General features: G+C 36.8%; 1 protein-coding gene across 20 annotated transcripts in view; it reads left to right on the top strand.

Moving 5' to 3' along the window:
• Positions 1-1641: 1641 nt before the first annotated feature.
• The window catches only part of LOC137284751 (V-type proton ATPase 116 kDa subunit a1-like), a 44857-nt gene continuing 27275 nt past the window's right edge, over positions 1642-19223 (top strand). For 4 of the 20 annotated variants that reach the window (XM_067816707.1, XM_067816702.1, XM_067816700.1 and 1 more), the window contains exons 1-3: positions 1642-1724; positions 18083-18238; positions 18863-18941. In XM_067816707.1, the coding sequence (XP_067672808.1) occupies positions 18122-18238; positions 18863-18941 (196 nt within the window). In that variant the 5' untranslated portion in view covers positions 1642-1724; positions 18083-18121. Of the gene's footprint in view, positions 1725-10239; positions 10702-12917; positions 13028-15613; positions 15703-18082; positions 18239-18862; positions 18942-19223 lie in introns of those variants that run through there. The other 16 variants (XM_067816704.1, XM_067816697.1, XM_067816691.1 and 13 more) reach the window with 12 other exon arrangements.

The following is a 19223-nucleotide window of genomic DNA, read 5'->3' as shown; positions in this document are numbered from 1 at the left end:
AATTGGGGTAGCGTCTTGGGCGTGCTTGACCTGCTCGATCACTGCAGTGTGAACACTTGTTTCTAATTGGATACTCAAAATAGTGTAGGCATTAATTGTTTACGTGAATTCATATGAATATATCTGTGTTTGGTTTTGTTTTAGAAAGCAGTTATAGAAACGAAACATTTAGCACAGAGAACAAATTGTTCAGAAACAGCCTTCACACCGGACCCGAATCTTCGACGTGTCGAGCGAACGGTTTAACCCCTAGGCTACTTCGCCGATACTCAGACAGTATAGACTGCCTGTGTGGGAAATTCATATTCAACAGACAAGGTTTTCTCGGTGGACTGGCGTGCGCGTCACTATACAAGTGCAGCATTCTTTAACGGGACCTTATACCCCATTTCAAATCACAGAAACCTATATAAATAACGAATCTGGCTAAACCGATGTTAAGGGCCCGTCTAGTCTGTAATGAGGGAGTATCTGTCTGGAGGGAGCGGTCTTACCCCACTTAGCGGGACACTAGACAAACAGGCAGAACTGTGGCAAGTTGTGCAGTTGTGTTCAACTCATAAATATGTTTCGATAGTTTGTCGACAGGCTGTAATGTAAGTCAGTTAACGATCACACTAATTACCCAGGGCAAAAGGGTCATTAGTGAGTGAGCGAGTGGGTTTGCTTTTACGCTGCACTCAGCTATATTCCAGCTATATGGTGACGGTCTGTAAATAATCGAGTCTGGACCAGACAATCCAGTGATCAACAGCATAACCATCGATCTGCACAACTGGAAACCGACGACGTATCAACCAAGTCAGCGAGCCTGACCACCCGATCCCGTTAGTCGCCTCTTACGACAAGCATAGTCGCCTTTCATGGCAAGCACGGGCTGCTGAAGGCCTATTCTACCCCGGGACCGTCACGGGTCTATATATTTTAAGCTGGCTATTCCACATGTTACAAATGTCGCTAACACAACATGTATAATTCAGACAATTGAGACAATAGCGACTGGTCTGTTATAGGAAATGTTTGGCGACAGTCAAGTTGCAAGACATTTGCGTGCAATCAAAACTAGACACCACATAATAGCTCAGTATATGAGCATCGGGGGGGGGGGGAGAGGGGGGTAGTGAGCGAGGGAGTACTGCGTAACGCATATCAAACATTCTGCAGCTATTCGTAACGGGAAATGTCTTTAAATATGATAGAACATTAAACACTTTAAAAGTGATGTCATCGTCACCAACACCATCATCATCGTCATCACCATCATCATCATCATGGTAGTCGTCATCTTTCACTGTCATTTCAATCCGAGTATCTTTGCTTCAAACATCTTCAGTAAATGCATTAACTCATTGTCAAAATACAGTGTGATGATTTACCAGTTACTTTACATCTTAACTTATCTAGATCTACTCTTGTCGCCAATTACACACAAACGGCGCAGTACGGGATAACCTTTCTTTGTCAAGTAAAGACCTGGTTATCGCAATGTCGAAGTTTCAAGTGTACAATGCCATCGAAATCACGTTACATTGCAGTCCGTTGAAGCCTTTGGCCTACTTGATTATCATTCATCATGTCGGGCAGGTTGATTGTGTTTAACCAGCCAGAGAACACGGATATCCGAGTTCTGCATGTGACGTCACTCACTGAGAGCAACAAGTGCCATGTGACAAGTCCGGTCACATGATCGACACACATCAGTTTCAAAGCAAGTGGGAAGGTAGGTGTGGACTGAATTAACTTCTAAGTTTCTAACCCATATTTACCACCAGTTCGTATAGTTATGTACGTTTTCAGGAAACATATGTGACATATTATTCGTCTGGTTATTTATTGTGGGTAAATGTACTGCTGAAAAGAACTGAAGATATTTTGCTGGGTGTCAACGGGACGGTAAATAGTAAATGTCACAAACGTCGGGATGCATTGAATACATTTATGGAGCTGTCAAGAAGTAACTTGTATTTTCGTATTCCTCAGTACGGCGTCACTTAAAAGTTTCATCTGAATTAATGCGACGAATTCTTTATACAAAGTTCATTTATGGTATATATTTGTTTAAAAGTATATCCCTTAGAACAGCTGATCGTAAAGTCCGAATCCCAGTTATAACTTGCATGTAGCTTAATATTTAACAGTGCCGCCATGTATTACCACAAGTCAATATCATCCGTTTCCAACTGTGAAATGTTTATGGACTCTCAGGAGTTAGTGGTCTTAGAGACTCCCTGACGGGCTTTATGGATAGCAACTTCCTTTAATCAAATTAATGTTATGGGTCTTTGTTGATAAAGCAGTAAAATCTAAGCGAAATGTCTCCATGGAAATATCAGGAGGTTTTATGTCTGGTGGTGGACTTGACTGCCCCTTTGATCTAAGAGAAATAGATCATTTCCTAAATTACATAACTTCTGGTGCCAGATACAAATACCAAGACCACATTAAATGATGGCCACAAGTCCATCATGCAAGTTTATTGAAAAGTCGAGGGACAAGTACCAATTGGCAACAAATGTGCTGTGGGTTTGTGAAAATGAATATAAATACATATACAAATACAAATACATATAAATGCTGTCATAATGAGCACATGTCAAGATAAAAGGATACAGGGCATATGGGAAGTGTCATAGCCCTTTCAAATGATTAAAATTAATTCAAATGATATGTTCGTTTTTGATGTGGCAAAAGGACAGGTTTGCATTAATGATGAATATACATGTATAGTCAAGCACCATTGTGTCAGACTCTAATAACTCTATGTTTAGGTTGTGGCGGTATAACATCTCAGTCCCCACAAAGTCTTTCAGAATTTATCATTATTCAAGTTCTTTTAACTTGATGCAAATATCTCAGTATTTCAGATATCTCAATATAATTACATGGTCCCAACAAGCAAAAGTACCCTTTAAACTCTATTTTCTGCAAAGAAACTCGATTTTTGCCTACCTTTCATAGTCAAGTATCCTTCTCAACTGAGGTTGTTTCCACATGTTTATACACGGTGCTGCATGAATCCTAGGGATGTGGTAGTGTAATGTAATTAGGGATGTCTCAAAGTTTGGATAACTCGATGTTTTTGCTTGGTACCATGAATATCGAGACAGTGGTGCTCGACAGTATGTGAATCAACAACTAGAAAATGTTCGTGGAGTATTGCAATAATTACCATGATTATGAAATGTCAGAATCTATAGAGCTGGGAAGGTTGATGCAGATATATGCTGTGAAATGTATATTTGCCAGGATCATCATATCTAGGACAAATAGCATTGTTTACACTTTATAATTTTCATTTCTTGTGTCATAAAAAAACAAAAAGTATTTAACGGACGACATGAATTACGCAGGAAATGCCATCAGAAGATATTCTTGTGGAAAGCCTGAATAAGTGGGTGTCTACAGCTGCAGTGTCAGTAAATACCTGCCGTAATTGATTAAATCATGACCAGGTATACCATCATAGTCTGCTACGAGTGAGTTGAGTTTTACTCAGCAATATTCCAGGAGGGGTGCTGGTGTACTCTAGAGAAAGACAAGATTTATTGTGTTATGAGTTGTCATCCCTAAAGTAATTTCTGCATGATGAGATCTCAGGCAGTGTAATCACTTGGTTGGTGAACTATACGTTCAAAACTGTAGTAAAAAAGGAATATTTTATGGGTGGCAACTTAGTCATAATATTATAATTTGTCATTCATAAAATATCCTTGCTGCTCCTCAACTACTGAAATGCTAATCTCACAGATAAAACATCCCCTTAATGGCCGTCATGAGTATGTTACTGTTATGTATTTTCTCAAGAATAAGTCTCAAAGGAGTTACCAATACACGATGTACAATTGAACAAGGTCTTTTATAGTTTTAACTGAAACATGAACGCATATTTAAAGATAAATAACATATACCTTGATTTTTAAAAAATTCATTTATTCAAAAGAAGAATAGTTAAATACTACAAACAATGAAGAAACAGGATACCTGGGGTCATGTATGGAATGAATGTAGTGCAGAGCTAACAGTGTCAACAGAGCTGTGTATTTGAAATAACTCTAGAGAAAGGTGTGTACAATTTCATGGTTCATCCTGCTACCGGCCAAACCGGATCTAGCTGAGTGTAACTATCATTACAACAAGGCAGTCCCCAGATCCGGGGTCAGTCTGTAATACTAGAAAATGAAGAAGGATAAGAAGACTATATAAAGGTGGCATATTCCTGTCAAGTTGTATTATTGGTTTTCATTATTTGAGAGTTTGTGAAATTGTGAGTTTAACACATTTTGGTTGAATTTGTCATATTCATCAAGGGAGGGAATATCACAGCAGCCTGTCCAAATGTCAAAAAATTGAAGATATGTCATCTACGAATATGCAATGATAGTGTCTTGTTAGTTGAGATTCCTTATTTTTTTGCTTTTCCTTTGTTACTCATTGTTCAACTTTCCAGCCTCATGGAATAAAGTGGCTCTTCTACAAAAAGTAATTTGTGCAAAACTACAAAATTTAAAGTGGCCAGAAATATCAGCATTTTTCTTATATTTTGATAAATGTTTTTGGTCCCAATAAACAAAGAATATTATTAATTATGTAGCTTATACCATTTAAACTTAAAGTTAAGTAGATATGTTACTGGTGTTGATGCAGTTCAGAAACCAGATAGGTCTGCAGATTAAGCCATTGTAATTAGGAGGTGGTGTAATGTGTTTACTTCTCTATCAGCAGTGTTGCACTCATATATAATGATGTAATTATGGCATTTATGAGGTCATGAATATAGTTTGTGTTTCATTTACAGCATAAGTAGTAACAGCACATAATACCGGGGTGTTTTTGAGATGTAGAATATTTTTAAATGCACATATACCCATGAATTGTAATGGAATATGTGTATGTTTCAGTGAGGTAACTGAAAACGTCTCAGACGAGAGGAATGGCTTGTTTTTGACAGGTTTTCTCTTCACCCATATTGCCTATGGCTGGGTTTAGAATCCATATTTAATTTTAAGTATGTCCAGACTCTTCCTCAATCATGTTTATCAGCTGGACCAGTCTGTTAGTGTGTGATATTGTCTCCTGAAACATGTTTTATGATGTGTATCAAGTTAATAGTAAATGTTTACCTTTATTTCACAGAGACTGTGCCTGTATTTCACGCTTAAAATTATTATGAACAGCAGTTATTCATTGTTCACTGTGACATACACAAGACTTTCTAATGTTTACACATGCACACACACACACACACGCTCGCACGCACACAATAAATATGAATGCTAGACCTTTATCTTCAAATGCTTGTGTTTACCTGTTTTCCCATTATCCATGTTTAATGCAGATGAGAGTGAGTGAGTGAGTGAGGGAGTCAGTTTAGTTTTATGCCACACTCAGCAATATTCCAGCTATATGGCGGCTGTCTGTAAATAATCGAATCTGGCCCTGACAGTCCAATGATCAACAACATGAACATCGATCTGCGCAATTGGGAATCTATGACGTGTCAACCGTCAGCCAAGTCAGCGAGCCTGACCACCCGATCCCATTAGTCACCTCTTAAGACAAGCATGGGATGCTGAAGGCCTGTTCTACCCCAGGACCTTCACGGGTCTAATGCTGATGAGACTTAGTTTTAATAGTTATAAGCAAAAAGAACTAATGACTGTGAGTGAGTGAGTAAGTGAAAAGGGCTTCACACAAGCTATGTACCCATTTTGGGAATTGAACCTGGGTATTCAGCATGACAAGCTAACAGTTTAACCACTAGACTACCCCATGGTCCAGCTGAGAATGAATGTTGAGACACCTGTTCCTAACTAGCAGCAATGGCCCAATAGAAGAACACACACACCAATGGTCCATTGAGAGAGTGAGGTTTATGTCAGTTTTAGCTGTATTCCAGCAATATGACAGCGGGGGACACCAGAAATTGGTCTTCACACAATGTGCCCATGTTGGCAATAAATAACAAGGGTGCAGTATCATTATTATCGCCACTGGTTGTTTTTGTGGACCTGTTTAGGATACGTACTTCCCCGTTACCTCATGCCCTAGGCTGCATATAAAGTTTATTACACCTCTCTATTGTGACTGCTGTAAGATTCAATTGAAATGTTTATAGGACAGACTGGAGTGGTGAGATAGCACAGATTAGGAAGGAAGTCATAAATCTGGCTCTCTCTCCCCTGTGTTATTGGGGAGTGCTGGAAAGGATTAATGTTTTTGTTTGTTTAATTTTCAAGTAGTTTCGAAATGGTGATTCTTTGTTTGTTTAGATTTACTCTGGTTGTTTAACCATTACTTTCCAGTAGTTTTATGCTACAGTTTCATCAAAATCCCTGGAAAACCAAACATACTGACACAGGGCTAGTAATCACATTGTTTGACAATCATGCGGAAACAACATTGCTCGTATGGACCCAGGAAAATAGATATGGAAATGAATCCAACCCATGTGCAGAACAAAGTCTAAATTGCCCTTAGATTTCATTGTTAGATTGCTAGTAACAATTAAACAATTAACGCCATTTGGATTTTGTCTTTTATATTTTTCCGTATAATATTAGATGGGACTACATTATCTAGATGAAATGTAACATATGTTATATTAGCATTATTATTACATTTCCAGTAAACAGATTCTAGCACTTTTGTTAGGTGTCTCTTCTCAGTGGTTGAGTTCGTTACTGTTAGATGGTGACAACTTTAGACAAGGGGTCTGACTGAGAGAGTGAGTTCAAATCCTGAATGGGACTCAACCTGACAAAGTACTTGGGTCTGTACTTTAGTGTAATCCCAAGTATAACATGTAACAAGGTAATATTAGGGAACTAACGTCTGGTCTGGAATCCAATGCTTGATACAAAGTGTTTTCATCTCTGAAATTGATGTACTCTCTCTGCAAGCAGCCTACAACAATACAGTATACTCACTCCTTGTTTGATGAATAATGAACAATGTATCATCAAACTGTAATTCTGAAATCAACTCTAGTAGATGAAAATATTGTGGAAAGAATCAATCTCAGAAGGTCTTGACTATTCTGCGGTTTAAATAAAGAGAGGATGTTTTGGGGAGTGATGGTATGGGTCTTTTTTAAGTTTCCTTTTTGTTTAAGAAGTCATTATGTTGGCCTTGATAAAATGAGTATGCACTAATTCGACTGAAGTCAAAATTTAACCATCATCATTGCTGTGTGTTAGTGTGTTAACGTGTGATGTTCCGAGTAATTGAAGTCATCAAAGATTGGTCGCCAAACATCCTGGCAATCAATTGCATTTTCTATAATAAAAACAATATAATTGTGGAACTACTTTTATCATGTTTATAGTCTTCGAAACACCTGACAATGGAACACATCTTCAAAGGAGTCAGGGCCTGAAAACTTGTTTAATTTTTAAATTACTCACTTCACTAACTGAAAAGACATGAATGAATGTTTCTTGATGACTCCCAGAAGTGTATAATTCATGATGTGTTAGTCATCACTTTAAAGTAGCAATTTGCATCATGTTATACACATCTACGTTAATAATCTGGATAGAAAATCTGAAAAATGACTCTTGGTAATGAAACAGTCATCAATAGTGAGATTTCATCCAATTCCCAACACTAGACTTAACACGTTGACTGCCACCACGAGTAGACTCATATTATCAATTGTGGCAGAATTTACTTATGATAGGCAGTCAGCATTTAAATAATCAGGTAATATGTATATAGTCTGTTTACAGTGAAAAGATACCGATTAATTTCACTTTAATCCAAAAAGTAAATTAAATAAGGAAAAACTTAAGATTTCAGAATCTCATAATTTAGTCTTGCCACTTGAAACTTTAAGTCTCAGAATTTTATTTAACTTAGGATGAAAGTCGTTTAGCAAATGATCATAGTTTCAAATCATTATTGTTAGTTTGTATTATAGGGGGGTTAGCGCAGTAGTTGGAACAGTGAAACAAATGCACGTTGGGTACATGATAAGCGTTAACTTCGACCAACCCTACTTGTTCTCGATGTTTCATTTAATGCGCACACGCCCTTGTGATACAAATAAACCAAGCGATTTGAAAGTATGATTGTTAGTTAAACAACTTTTAGCAAAAGTTGAAGAAAATTCTGAGAATCAAATGCTCAGTTGGCAGGGTAAAGTTATCAGGATTCGCAATCTTAATTTCACTTAATTTGATTTACCTTTTTGTTTAAAGTGAAATTCATTGGTAAGTTTTCACTGCAAACAGACTATAAATGTTTGTATAGATGCCATATTTCCGTCAGAACAGTGAACCAAATATGCAATGGAAAAATATTCAACTGCAAGACAAGGCAACTACACCGCAATAATAAAGAACACAATCTTTACTGTGCTGGTATTTAACATGTCGAACACATGATTTGGCCTGTTATCAGTTTTGTCACTGATTTCTGCACTGCTGTTCCAATCGATTGGTCTTATGACTCTGACAAGATAATCTCCAAGCAGATAATAACATGATTCTTTAAATATCATAAACCTTCTGAACCAGCCAGTCATAGTTCAGGGTATCCTGTTATAAAAGTGATATAAACATCGAACAAAATATATCCAACGATAAATAATGTAAATATATGCCAAATGTGTGACAGGAAACCATTATGGCTTGTTTGCCAGCAGTTTGCCAACAAAAGTAGTTATAGAGCAGTTTACCACCATCTATCCAGTAGTGATAAGATAATATTCAACACGGGAAGTTCGGAGTGCCTAACACAATGGTAGTAAACTTTCGTAACCACTTAATCGTAGCTGTTGATATCTTCTCATTTGACTCTTTCATGTTCCAACTTATTCAAAAGCAGAGACACCCCAGACTTTGTTGCACCCATCTGCGTACAAATGGACAATGGGTGCAATATTTCATATTTCTTTTTGTGGAACTGTAAAAGACCCGTTAAGATCTGGGTTAGAATTGATCTTCCTGAGTATCCTCATTGAGGCTCCTTTTCAATTCATATAGAGTGAATTGTTTTTGTCAAACATACATATTCAGAAACTAAGGATTTCCATGTCAACCCGAGTATTATGTACTCAGTAACATTCTGTCAATGGGATGGTTAGATAGTATCTGTAGATAACATTGCTAGACTTTGTTTATGCAAAACGTATCTGAATATGATAATGCAGAAATTGTATTTGCTTTACATATATGTCTTCTGTGGAAGTCTGAAATCTGGCAGTTTTAAACTGAGTAATGTAAGTGAGTGTAAAATGGAGAACTTTTGAGTTCGTAACATTTAGCTGGTACACTAAAGCATATGCATTCACTTTAAACTGGTGGTATGTGTTTGAACCTCAGATTTGACCAGATACCTATGCTTCTACTTCTAATCACCGTAATATCAGTCAATCAGACTTACTCTTACTTAATACGAGACATCATGGGAGAGGAATATTATCAGGATTTTGTACTTAGAGTTGTGAATTGTAATCAGCTGCTGCTGATCTGCACTGTAATAGTAACCAAGCAGTCTGCAAAGAATAGCCACTACTCCTTCCAGACTTAAGTGATTGTGGTTTTCAGCAGTATCGCGCCAGAAATGGGCTTCACACATTGTAGCCATGTGAGGAATCAAACACAGGTCTGCTCATGACGACTGAATACTTCAGCCATTAGGCTACCCCACCACCTCTGTTTATCTTGAACAGGGTAATGAATAGTCAGTGGTAAATTTCAAACATTGGAGAACAGTTACTCACACTAAATATTAAATGACAAAATGCTGGGTTAATGTGAGAAAGATAATACAGCGATATTACAGCGATAATACAGGAAGATTAACTACTGTGGCTAATATGAAGATATAACACATGGATTTGTGATATGTGAAATGTATATACATGGAAACAAATAAAGGAACAGGTGAATGTACAAGTGTTCCTTTATTCTTTTCCAAGTTTCTTCACAAGCTTTGTATTGCACTGTGGGTGAAATTTGGGATATGAAAACAGGAACACTTTCATGTGTTCCCTTACTTGTTTCCATGAGTATACTTAAGTAAAATTATCTTTTGAATCAAACAGGCTTTATACAAATATTGCAGTAATCCATGAACTGTATGTAATTACTGTAAGTTCACTGGCCACAAGGTATGATTCACCATGAAACATATCAACAACACAGCTGTTGTCACTTGAAAATGTAAACAGCCTGTGCTGTGAATATATAAACATGATGACAGTCTTTCAGTTTCATGCAATAACTGCTGTGTAGCAGTAGACATGCTTTCAGAATGTAAACATGCTATATTTTTATCATAACACACCCCATATTTTAGCATTGTATACATAAGCATATTGTATTAGGGACACAGTATAGTTTGAATTATGTAATACAGTTTTGTTGACAATTTAAAGCTTCGTGTGATAAAAGCAGACAGTAGTATATCATAGCCTCCAGGCATATAACTGTATTTGTGCTGTAAGGGCTTGTGGCCAGTGAGTGTTGAAACAGGAAGCGTCACAGGTTGGTGTGAAGTGTGATCAATCGTCACACCTCCTCGCCCAGGGTGGTACTGCTCACTAATTGAGGTAATCTCATTAGAATTAGCTGGATATCAATAAGGCTGGGCGTGGAATGTATTAGGGATAGATACTCAGTGAGAATCACTTGTACAGAAGCGGATACTGTGTGTCACCTGGAGTACATACTGTGTTTCAAACCTGGTTGAATCTTGGTGAGTTTGTTTTCTGTTTTTGGAATACTTCTGAATGCTTTTTATCATAAGTGCATAGAGTGCTTTGAAAATTTACAAAGGGAATGCATACTGAATGCATACAACTTAATTTTGTTTCCAGAGTTTAGACATTTGAAACTGTGAACCTTTCCATGGAAGTTACCTGTTTTGTGTTGCTTTTCTCTAAAAATGAGGACTCTCAGGTACATTTTTGGTGTTGCAACCATGAGCTTATAAATGCAGTTCACGAGCTGGTTTAAGAGCTGGACAGTGGATGGTTGTCAGTGTAAGGCATTTAGTACAGCTGATTTGGTATGGGTTTTATAAACAAGCTGTGGAATGTGTCAGAGACAATAACTGTATGTCCAGGCTGAAGTCGGAAATCTGTTTAAGTGTGGTAATTATGATCATCTTTGCACTATAATTGTGTTGTAGAACAGGGCCTAGATTTTCGAAGCTCTATCTTAGCACTAAGATAGTTGTACGTTGATGCTAATGTATGACTTTTGCGACTGTCTTAGCGCTAAGAGAGCTTCAAAAACCTAGCCCACAGAGTATGTAGTTTCTTGGTGGTTAATGTTCAGTCAGTGCTCTGTTATTCACATACAGGTTTGCTCCTGAATATTAATGTGAGGACCCCTCAGAAATAGTGTAAGCAAAGATAGGATTGACAGTGTTGTGTTTCTGATGTGACTATGTTTGTTGCAACAGACGGTTTAATGAAACAGATTTCCAGGGTTGGTATTTTTGCTGATGCATGTAATCTTACCTTGATGGCATTGACTGCTGATAATATTATCAATCACTGGATTTTCTGGTTCTGTAATGATTGTGTACAGATGTAATCAGTTGTTAGAATTTTGTACGAGAAGAACTAAACAACAACAACAATGGTTGATGGTACAAGATTTGAGGACATGCTGGGTTTTTTTGTGTTTTTTTTGTTTTGTTTTTTGATTGGTGGTGGCTTTATACATTGTTGTCCCAATCCTTCAGCAGAAAAACTTATCAGTAATTAAAACCTCTGTATTTTAGTTGATTTACTTTTTCTTCAAAAATATTTAGGAGGAATTGAAAAGAAAGCAAAAAAGCAAATTATTTTTCATTACCATACTTACAATCCATGCAAAAATATAGTCTTTTTTTCTTTGAATATTTCAGGGAAAATTGGATTTTTTTGTTTGGTTCATAAACAGTGGAGTCGTGACTGTGTCAGTGAATCTGATATCGTGAAAGAAATGCATAGCAATACAAAAGCTCATGTGAACATTTGTTACAATGGTACATTGTGATTAAACTTGCTACTGGAAGTACACAGCCCATTGTGTGCCATACTGTTCATGTGCTTGTAAGACTTGCTGGGATTTTCTTTGAAAGTATTTTGCACCTCATACATGTGAATGCTGAATGTTGCCATGCTTAAATTCTTCCTGTGTGTGTTGTGCATTGTGTGGATGCTATATAACCCTAGGCTTCAAGGATAATGTGTTACTAGATATGTCGAGCAGAATCATGTCTGCAGGTTATTAGTTGGGTAGGTATGTTTTGAAAAATGGTAATTGACCCTTTCTGTTAATTAACATGATCCAGGGATCAGACCTCTTTCAATATTAAGTGTCTCTTTTGTTTTAGACATCTAGCTTTCTATTGTCTACATTTTAGGGACAGTAATATTTAGCTACTTTATTGTTATACCATTCAATATATTGTTTGAACAGGATGAGTAGGGCGGTGAGGCAGCGCAGTGGTTAAGGCATTCGCTTGTCACAGTAAAGAACTAGGTTTGATTTCCCACATGGGCACAATGTGTGAAGCAGTTTGTGGTGTTCTCAACCATGATATTGCTTAATATTGATGAAAATCAAATTCACTCACTCACACGATGAGTAGGATGAAGTTTAGTCTTTCAAACATGGCAGACAAGAGAAAACAGCAATATTTAATATAGCAATAGCCTTATTTATATTATCAGTCAATATCAGTAAAAATGACATTTCAGCATTTTTGTCACAAACCCTGACAAGGATGTTGTGTCTCATTGATTATTAAGGTCACCCAAAGTGACCTAAGTTGAATTTGTTCGTAGGAGAAATGACAATGAAACACTGGGAAAAGTCAGATTTTTATGAACTTGAGTGACAGCTGTTTCCGACATGGAATCCTTCATTGTATACATGTAATTATGTTTAGCCGTATGTTAGAGTTATTCAGTGCATGTGTAGTTATTGGGTCTTCTCAATGTTACTGATGTCAGTCCGTGCGTGATGTTGGTCACCAATGGTCACGGGGCCTCAGCCTTCACTGTGATCACAGGTAGGTAATACAGGTAGGTCATGCATGAATGATTTTTCAGTTTGACTGATCATGCTGATGTCAAGACTAATTAATTTCCTCAGTGACTACTTTCAGTGTATATCACTGTAATCACATACTGGAGAAGGGAGTTTTTTCAGACAGAATTTGGTTGAACTAACCCCCTTGAATCTGGGATGAACTAATGTTTACCTGTTTTGCAATGAGGGAACCATGTTTACATTCTTTATATACAGCCACAATGACAGAAATAACCATTGGAATAACCTTCACTCAGTTCAGCTAGTATATTTCGAGTTCACTTAAATTAATTACTAAAAACTGAATTCACTCAAAACAAGTTGGAGCCTTGAATTTAATGACTTTGAACTCAGTCTGCCAAACACTCATGTCTGCCAAATGAGACTATTGGTGACAGCTACTCACTGACAACAGACTGTAGACAGCTAACTGGCAGACTGTTACTCTAGACTAATGCTTAGTTTCTGAATATATATAATTTTGATAGTAACAAACTCATTTAAATTGGAATGGAGCCCCAAGGAGACCAGAGATTCCTGAACTTGAGAAAAATCTAGACTTACTTAATTTAACGCTTTAGCATTGCAGAGAGGGCTTGGAAGCAGGGAAAATAATGTCGTTCAGGGACTGTGGGTATGACTGTCCCAAGAGCCTTTTATTGTGATCTTAGCCCTTGTCACTTTGGGGGGGGGTGTATTTTTTTAATTTTTTTTTCCTTTTTGATTTTGTTTCATTTTGTGGTCTATAAGATTGGCTGCTTGTGAACCAGAGCTACCAGTTGTTCGCGTAAGACATCAGCATTACATCTGCAATATGGACACGTGGCCACAGATTTTATTGAGCATCTGAACTGTTGAAGAAAGTTTATCATGTTTACAGATTAAGCCCTTGACTGACTCTAAGGCTGCTGAATATGAGAAGTGGTTTTGTGGCATATATGACAGATGGAGTTGATATATCATATTACATACCTAGACTATGAATTCAATATGTAGAAGTGTATGGGCAATAATCATGGTATGAGATAATGGTGGTGCTTGTTGCACGGCTCACACAGTATGGCAGCTGTTGTTGTGTCACTGGTTTGTTGATGAAGTGCCGTGCAGTAAGTCCTCAGCAGGTACTCAATATTCTCAAACAGGGTTTTACAAGAAAACAAAGCATGTGAACCAAAACACTGAATTTGTCCTTCCAATACATTAGGTCAGCTCTTAATACCTGACTGCTAGCATGGTATTGTCAGATTATGGACTGACAGTAACATCTTGTATCAAATGTGCCAGTGTTTGGAATTACAAACACAGAATAATATTCAGACTGCACTAGCCCAAAACTGGCAATTATTCTGTGGATTCTCCTTGTACAGTTGTATGTCTTTTTATCTATATCTAAGCAATGACAGCTATGATCAATAATGGAACTGAGTGACTGAATGAACGCATGGCGACACCTGCATGGTGGCCAAACCAGTCAAACAATCCATAACACCTTACATTCACAGTGAGTAGTAAGGCCAGGATGTGTTCCCAGACACCCACTTTGATATTTTATGTATTCCAGATATTTCGCTTCAGGGACAGTGGGTTAGCCTAATGGTTAAAGCATTCACTTATTGCACTGAAGATCTGGGTTCGATTCTTCACATCGATACAGTGTGTAGAGCCCATTTTTGTGTCTCTCACAGTGTTATTGTTGGGATATTGATGAAAATTGTAACTAAACTTAGTCACTCATTTTCATTTTAAATTGTGATATAAGACTAGAAAATATGTTCAACAGCCTGTTTTTACAAACAGTAGAGATGGGATATGGGGATGTCGAAAAACTGCTTTTACTAATAATTTTCATGAGTTAACTACTTATGGATGAAACTAATTAAACTAATTAGACCAATCATTGATGAATAGCTGTAGTATTGATGATGAGCAATGCATTAATATTCTCCATATCATATGGCTGTATCAATATAGATTCTGAATAACAACATATTCGGCAACAGGTGCCCTGTGATGCTCATACTCATATGATGTTGGATGTTTAGCGGTATTTATTTTCCCGACTATCAAAATACCAGCTGTTCAATGAATTCACGAAACTATGACATTCTGTAAAATGTAACCAGTTCATGTTATAGATATTTGTATTGGTATACGTTATAGCCAGCTGAATATTTGTACATGATGTACTCAAATCAACAAAAAGCTATGTGAACATATACTGAGAGAAAAAAAGTAAGGGATCACATTAAAGGGTAAGTGTTTGTTTATTTTTTCCAGGTTTCTTCACATGCTTTGTAATATGAAGAAACCTGGAAAAAAATATCAGAACACTTGTCCTTTCATATGATCCCTTATATTTTTCTGTCAGTATATTTAGCATGTGTTAAGGATCTGTACCTGTTTGATATGTCATACATTAGACATGTTAAACTTTAATGTCAGTAGCTATGGCCTAATGTAGCAGGAGACAGCATGGTATTTTAGGACAATGTAGTGTATGTAGAAGGCATGTAGATAATTGTGACACCCAGTGACTTAGCAATGCTAGGATCCTGTCCAGCAATGTTGATTCAGACACCTGTGATCAGTCCCTTGACGAGGTCACCTTGTCAGACTGGAGGACGTCAGGTGATAACTGGGAGACTGACAGACACACAGGTAGGAGAAAGTATTTTGTGTGGGAAAAGTACTATAAGTGTACCAAAAGATGTTATTTTGAAGAATGGTCATTTATTTTCTTATCAGCTTTCATATTATATAACAAGGTTATGAAGATGATGTCAATCTGTTACATTTTGCAGCTTTAAATTTTGCTGATTCTTGATAAATGAAAAATATGTTTAAAATTGTTTAGAGACAGCTGGTCCTTGAGAATTAATAAGTGCTTTTTGATGACATGAAAGAAGTTTAGTATGTTTAATAAATGTATGTTTATTATTTTGCGTAGAGCTTTAATGTGTATTTTTTATTTCCATGTGTACACAAGAAATATATTCACTTTTTTGTGTATGATAAAACATTTTCTGTTGCATTTTTCTATTGAAACCCACATTTGGCATTGCTTCATAAAGTATTCTGAATCTCATCTACATTTGTATGAGTAATACTGTCATGTGATGTTGCAGACAGATGTAGGCATTAACATAAATGTTTCACTTTCTCACCAAGGGGGAGATAAACAATGTATTCATGCAGTCAGAAATAACATGAATATTCATTCATAATTAATATTCACCAGACATTTGTTGATTATTCATGTAAAGTGAACTGATAATAAATGTCTGCTGTCTTTGCTCACCATCTCATTTTCTTATTATTATGTGTCATGTCATCCACTAGTCAGAAATTGACAGCAACTTTAATTGTGTTGATTTTTGTTATTGATGTATGTGTGGTATATAATATAGAGTATATACAGTATCATATAAATGTTATCAATGCCATAATCTTCATTTGATTTTGTTAACAAAGGATTTAAAACCACAACATCTCAAACCCAGTAAAGGTAGTTCATGACTTTTACCACTGGTGCAAAGTCTGAGTCTAGTGAACTTCTGTTAAAAAATCTACCGAAGAAGATGCTTATAGCCAATTTTGTGTCAGCAGCCAAAAGGTTTTCAGAGACCCAAATAAGCTGCATGTCCTGGTAAAATGTTTATGACATAAGCATCAGCTGCTCTCAAGTTGTCCAGTTGGTATAGGACTAGTGTTGTACTGTTGGTATTGGATGGGTGATTTTTTCATGAAATCATTTCCAATATATTTAAGTTGGTTCTGATTAGGTATGACATAAGATAGTACATTAACATATGCTTAGGTGAGAACAATCACTGAAATACCCACACATTTGAAACAGTGGGTAACGGAAAATGAAATACTCACACAACACTCACAATACCCACTCCAAAAAATTACAGTGGGCACAGTACCCACATTAGGTAAATCTTATCTGGAGCTGGGTTTGGTCACAGTGTTTGAAAACTCCTTCAACAGTGTCAAAGACTACAGTTGTCATGACATGCTAAACCTTTGTAGGAAACCAGTCAAGCTGTGTTCTAGACAAAGTGAACATTAAGAAAGTTGTGATAGAATTATTGTGAAGCATAATATAGTGAGTGTTGAATGCTATGCATTCAGTGTCAAGAGGGTATTGTGTTTCATATTTGTACGTGTCCTTACATCTTCAGTAAATATGTTCCACATTACTATACAGATCCACACAATATTCAGTAATATTCAGATATCTGTTTTGTGACATCTTTCAGGCTGACAAGGGGAGAAATGATTGTATAATATAATAGGCTCAGGTGTTTTTTGTTTAAAACCTATGAATCTTGAATGGGGAAGTATGTCTTTTTTATTGTGCAATTAATGTGTTGAAGTTAATTCATGATTTTGATTTATGGGATGTCAAAATTTTAAAAAAAACATGATACAGACACTCATTACAGCTCAAGGGGTTCTACAGTTGACAGCTTAAAACCTGCATGTACATGAAAATTAGTGGTGTATCTGCCTCTTCTGGTTCATTACTTTGTCCATGTTTCCTGCAGGTTTATTTTGGGAACATAATGTTATTTTCACAACCAATTCAACATCCATCAATAAACAGCCTTGACCTTTAGTGGGCAGTATGGATGATCGAGCATTAGGTTGAATGTATAACCACAAATGACCACAGTCTGTCATCCTGAACAGAGGATGCATACACCAATATCCACCACTGATCTCAGTGTTCCAAATGACTAACCTAGAAAAAACATTAGCTGTTTATTTTTGTCATCAGGATTTTTAGCAAACATGCTTACCGGTAATCAAATCACCATGTACATGAATGAGGTTTTGGAATATACAAATACTCTTCTTAGAAAAATGGATCTAGTTAAAAAGCTGGGCCTAGATTTTCAAAGTTCTCAGCACTAAGTTAATGTTAATGTATGGCAGTTAGGACTATCTTAGCGCTAAGAGAACTTCACAAATCTTGGCCCAGTAGATAACGCTAATCATGGTGTATAAGACCAACTGTTTCCATGGTTGTTTATTTTCAGTGACTTGTAAGAAGATCCCTTGTGGAATAAGGAATCAACATGGGGACCATATTCCGTAGTGAGGAGATGTCCCTTTGTCAGCTGTTCCTCCAGTCAGAGGCAGCTTACGCCTGCGTCTCCGAACTCGGGGAGCTTGGACTTATGCAGTTCAAAGATGTAAGTGGGCTCCAGTCCTGTAATTGACAAATATCAAATCCCATTTGACATATGTTGTATAATGTTTTGATCATAATTTATTAAGATTTTTTCTGCATGTATCATGCATGTCAGTAGGAGATTTGATTATATGTGATATGATTGGCTGTTTGGTTGTTTAACCCAGAACAGAGCAATGTTCCACCTGTTTGGTGGTTGTCAATAAACAATCCAGTCCAGAAAATCCAGTGAGCAACAGCATGAGCATGGACCAATGCAATTTGGATACGTTGAGATGTGTCTACCAAGTAAATGAACTTGACAACCCAATCCCATTAGTCAACTTGTGATCACAAAATTGTTTTCACATGCTCACAGTATTTTGTTTCAACTCAAAATATGGTTGTCATATCAGCCATGAAATAATGGATCAGTAGAACATTTCATACTTTTTGGTAAGGCAGTAATATATGTTTTTGTCACATTGTTTCATGATATGTCTTCAAACTAGAAATCTACAGTGATGTGGAAGGCATGAGGAGCATTTAATTAAACCCTCAGCAATGTGTTCATTTCTTGATACGGCCAGATGTGAGATGCAGATATCTGATGGCTTCCTTTTATCATAAAGTATTTATTTTCCAGTTAAACCATGGAGTTAATGCATTCCAGAGAAAGTTTGTCAATGAAGTGAGACGATGTGAGGAGATGGAGAGAAAGCTCCGTAAGTCTAGGCTCATCTTATCTGTCTCATAATCCCAGAAACACACTATTTCCCTTCCACCAGCCCTTCTTGCAATGTGGAAACAGATTGTCAGGTCCTGAATCTCCCCCATACCACAGCTCCTTTTTAAATTGAATTGAATTATGTGTTTCTATCAAAATTATGTGTATTCAGAGATAAGATATTAGTCTAAGTCTGATCTAGGCATAACCATTGGTCCACACACACAAGTAATGACCAGAGCCTACTTGTACAAAGCGATTAAGTCAATGTTGGAAAATG

This window comes from Haliotis asinina, chromosome 5 (genome assembly GCF_037392515.1).
Source record: "Haliotis asinina isolate JCU_RB_2024 chromosome 5, JCU_Hal_asi_v2, whole genome shotgun sequence".
Taxonomy (NCBI): domain Eukaryota; kingdom Metazoa; phylum Mollusca; class Gastropoda; order Lepetellida; family Haliotidae; genus Haliotis; species Haliotis asinina.
The sequence above is the reverse complement of the archived record's forward strand: the minus strand, read 5'-3'. Positions and strand labels throughout refer to the sequence as shown.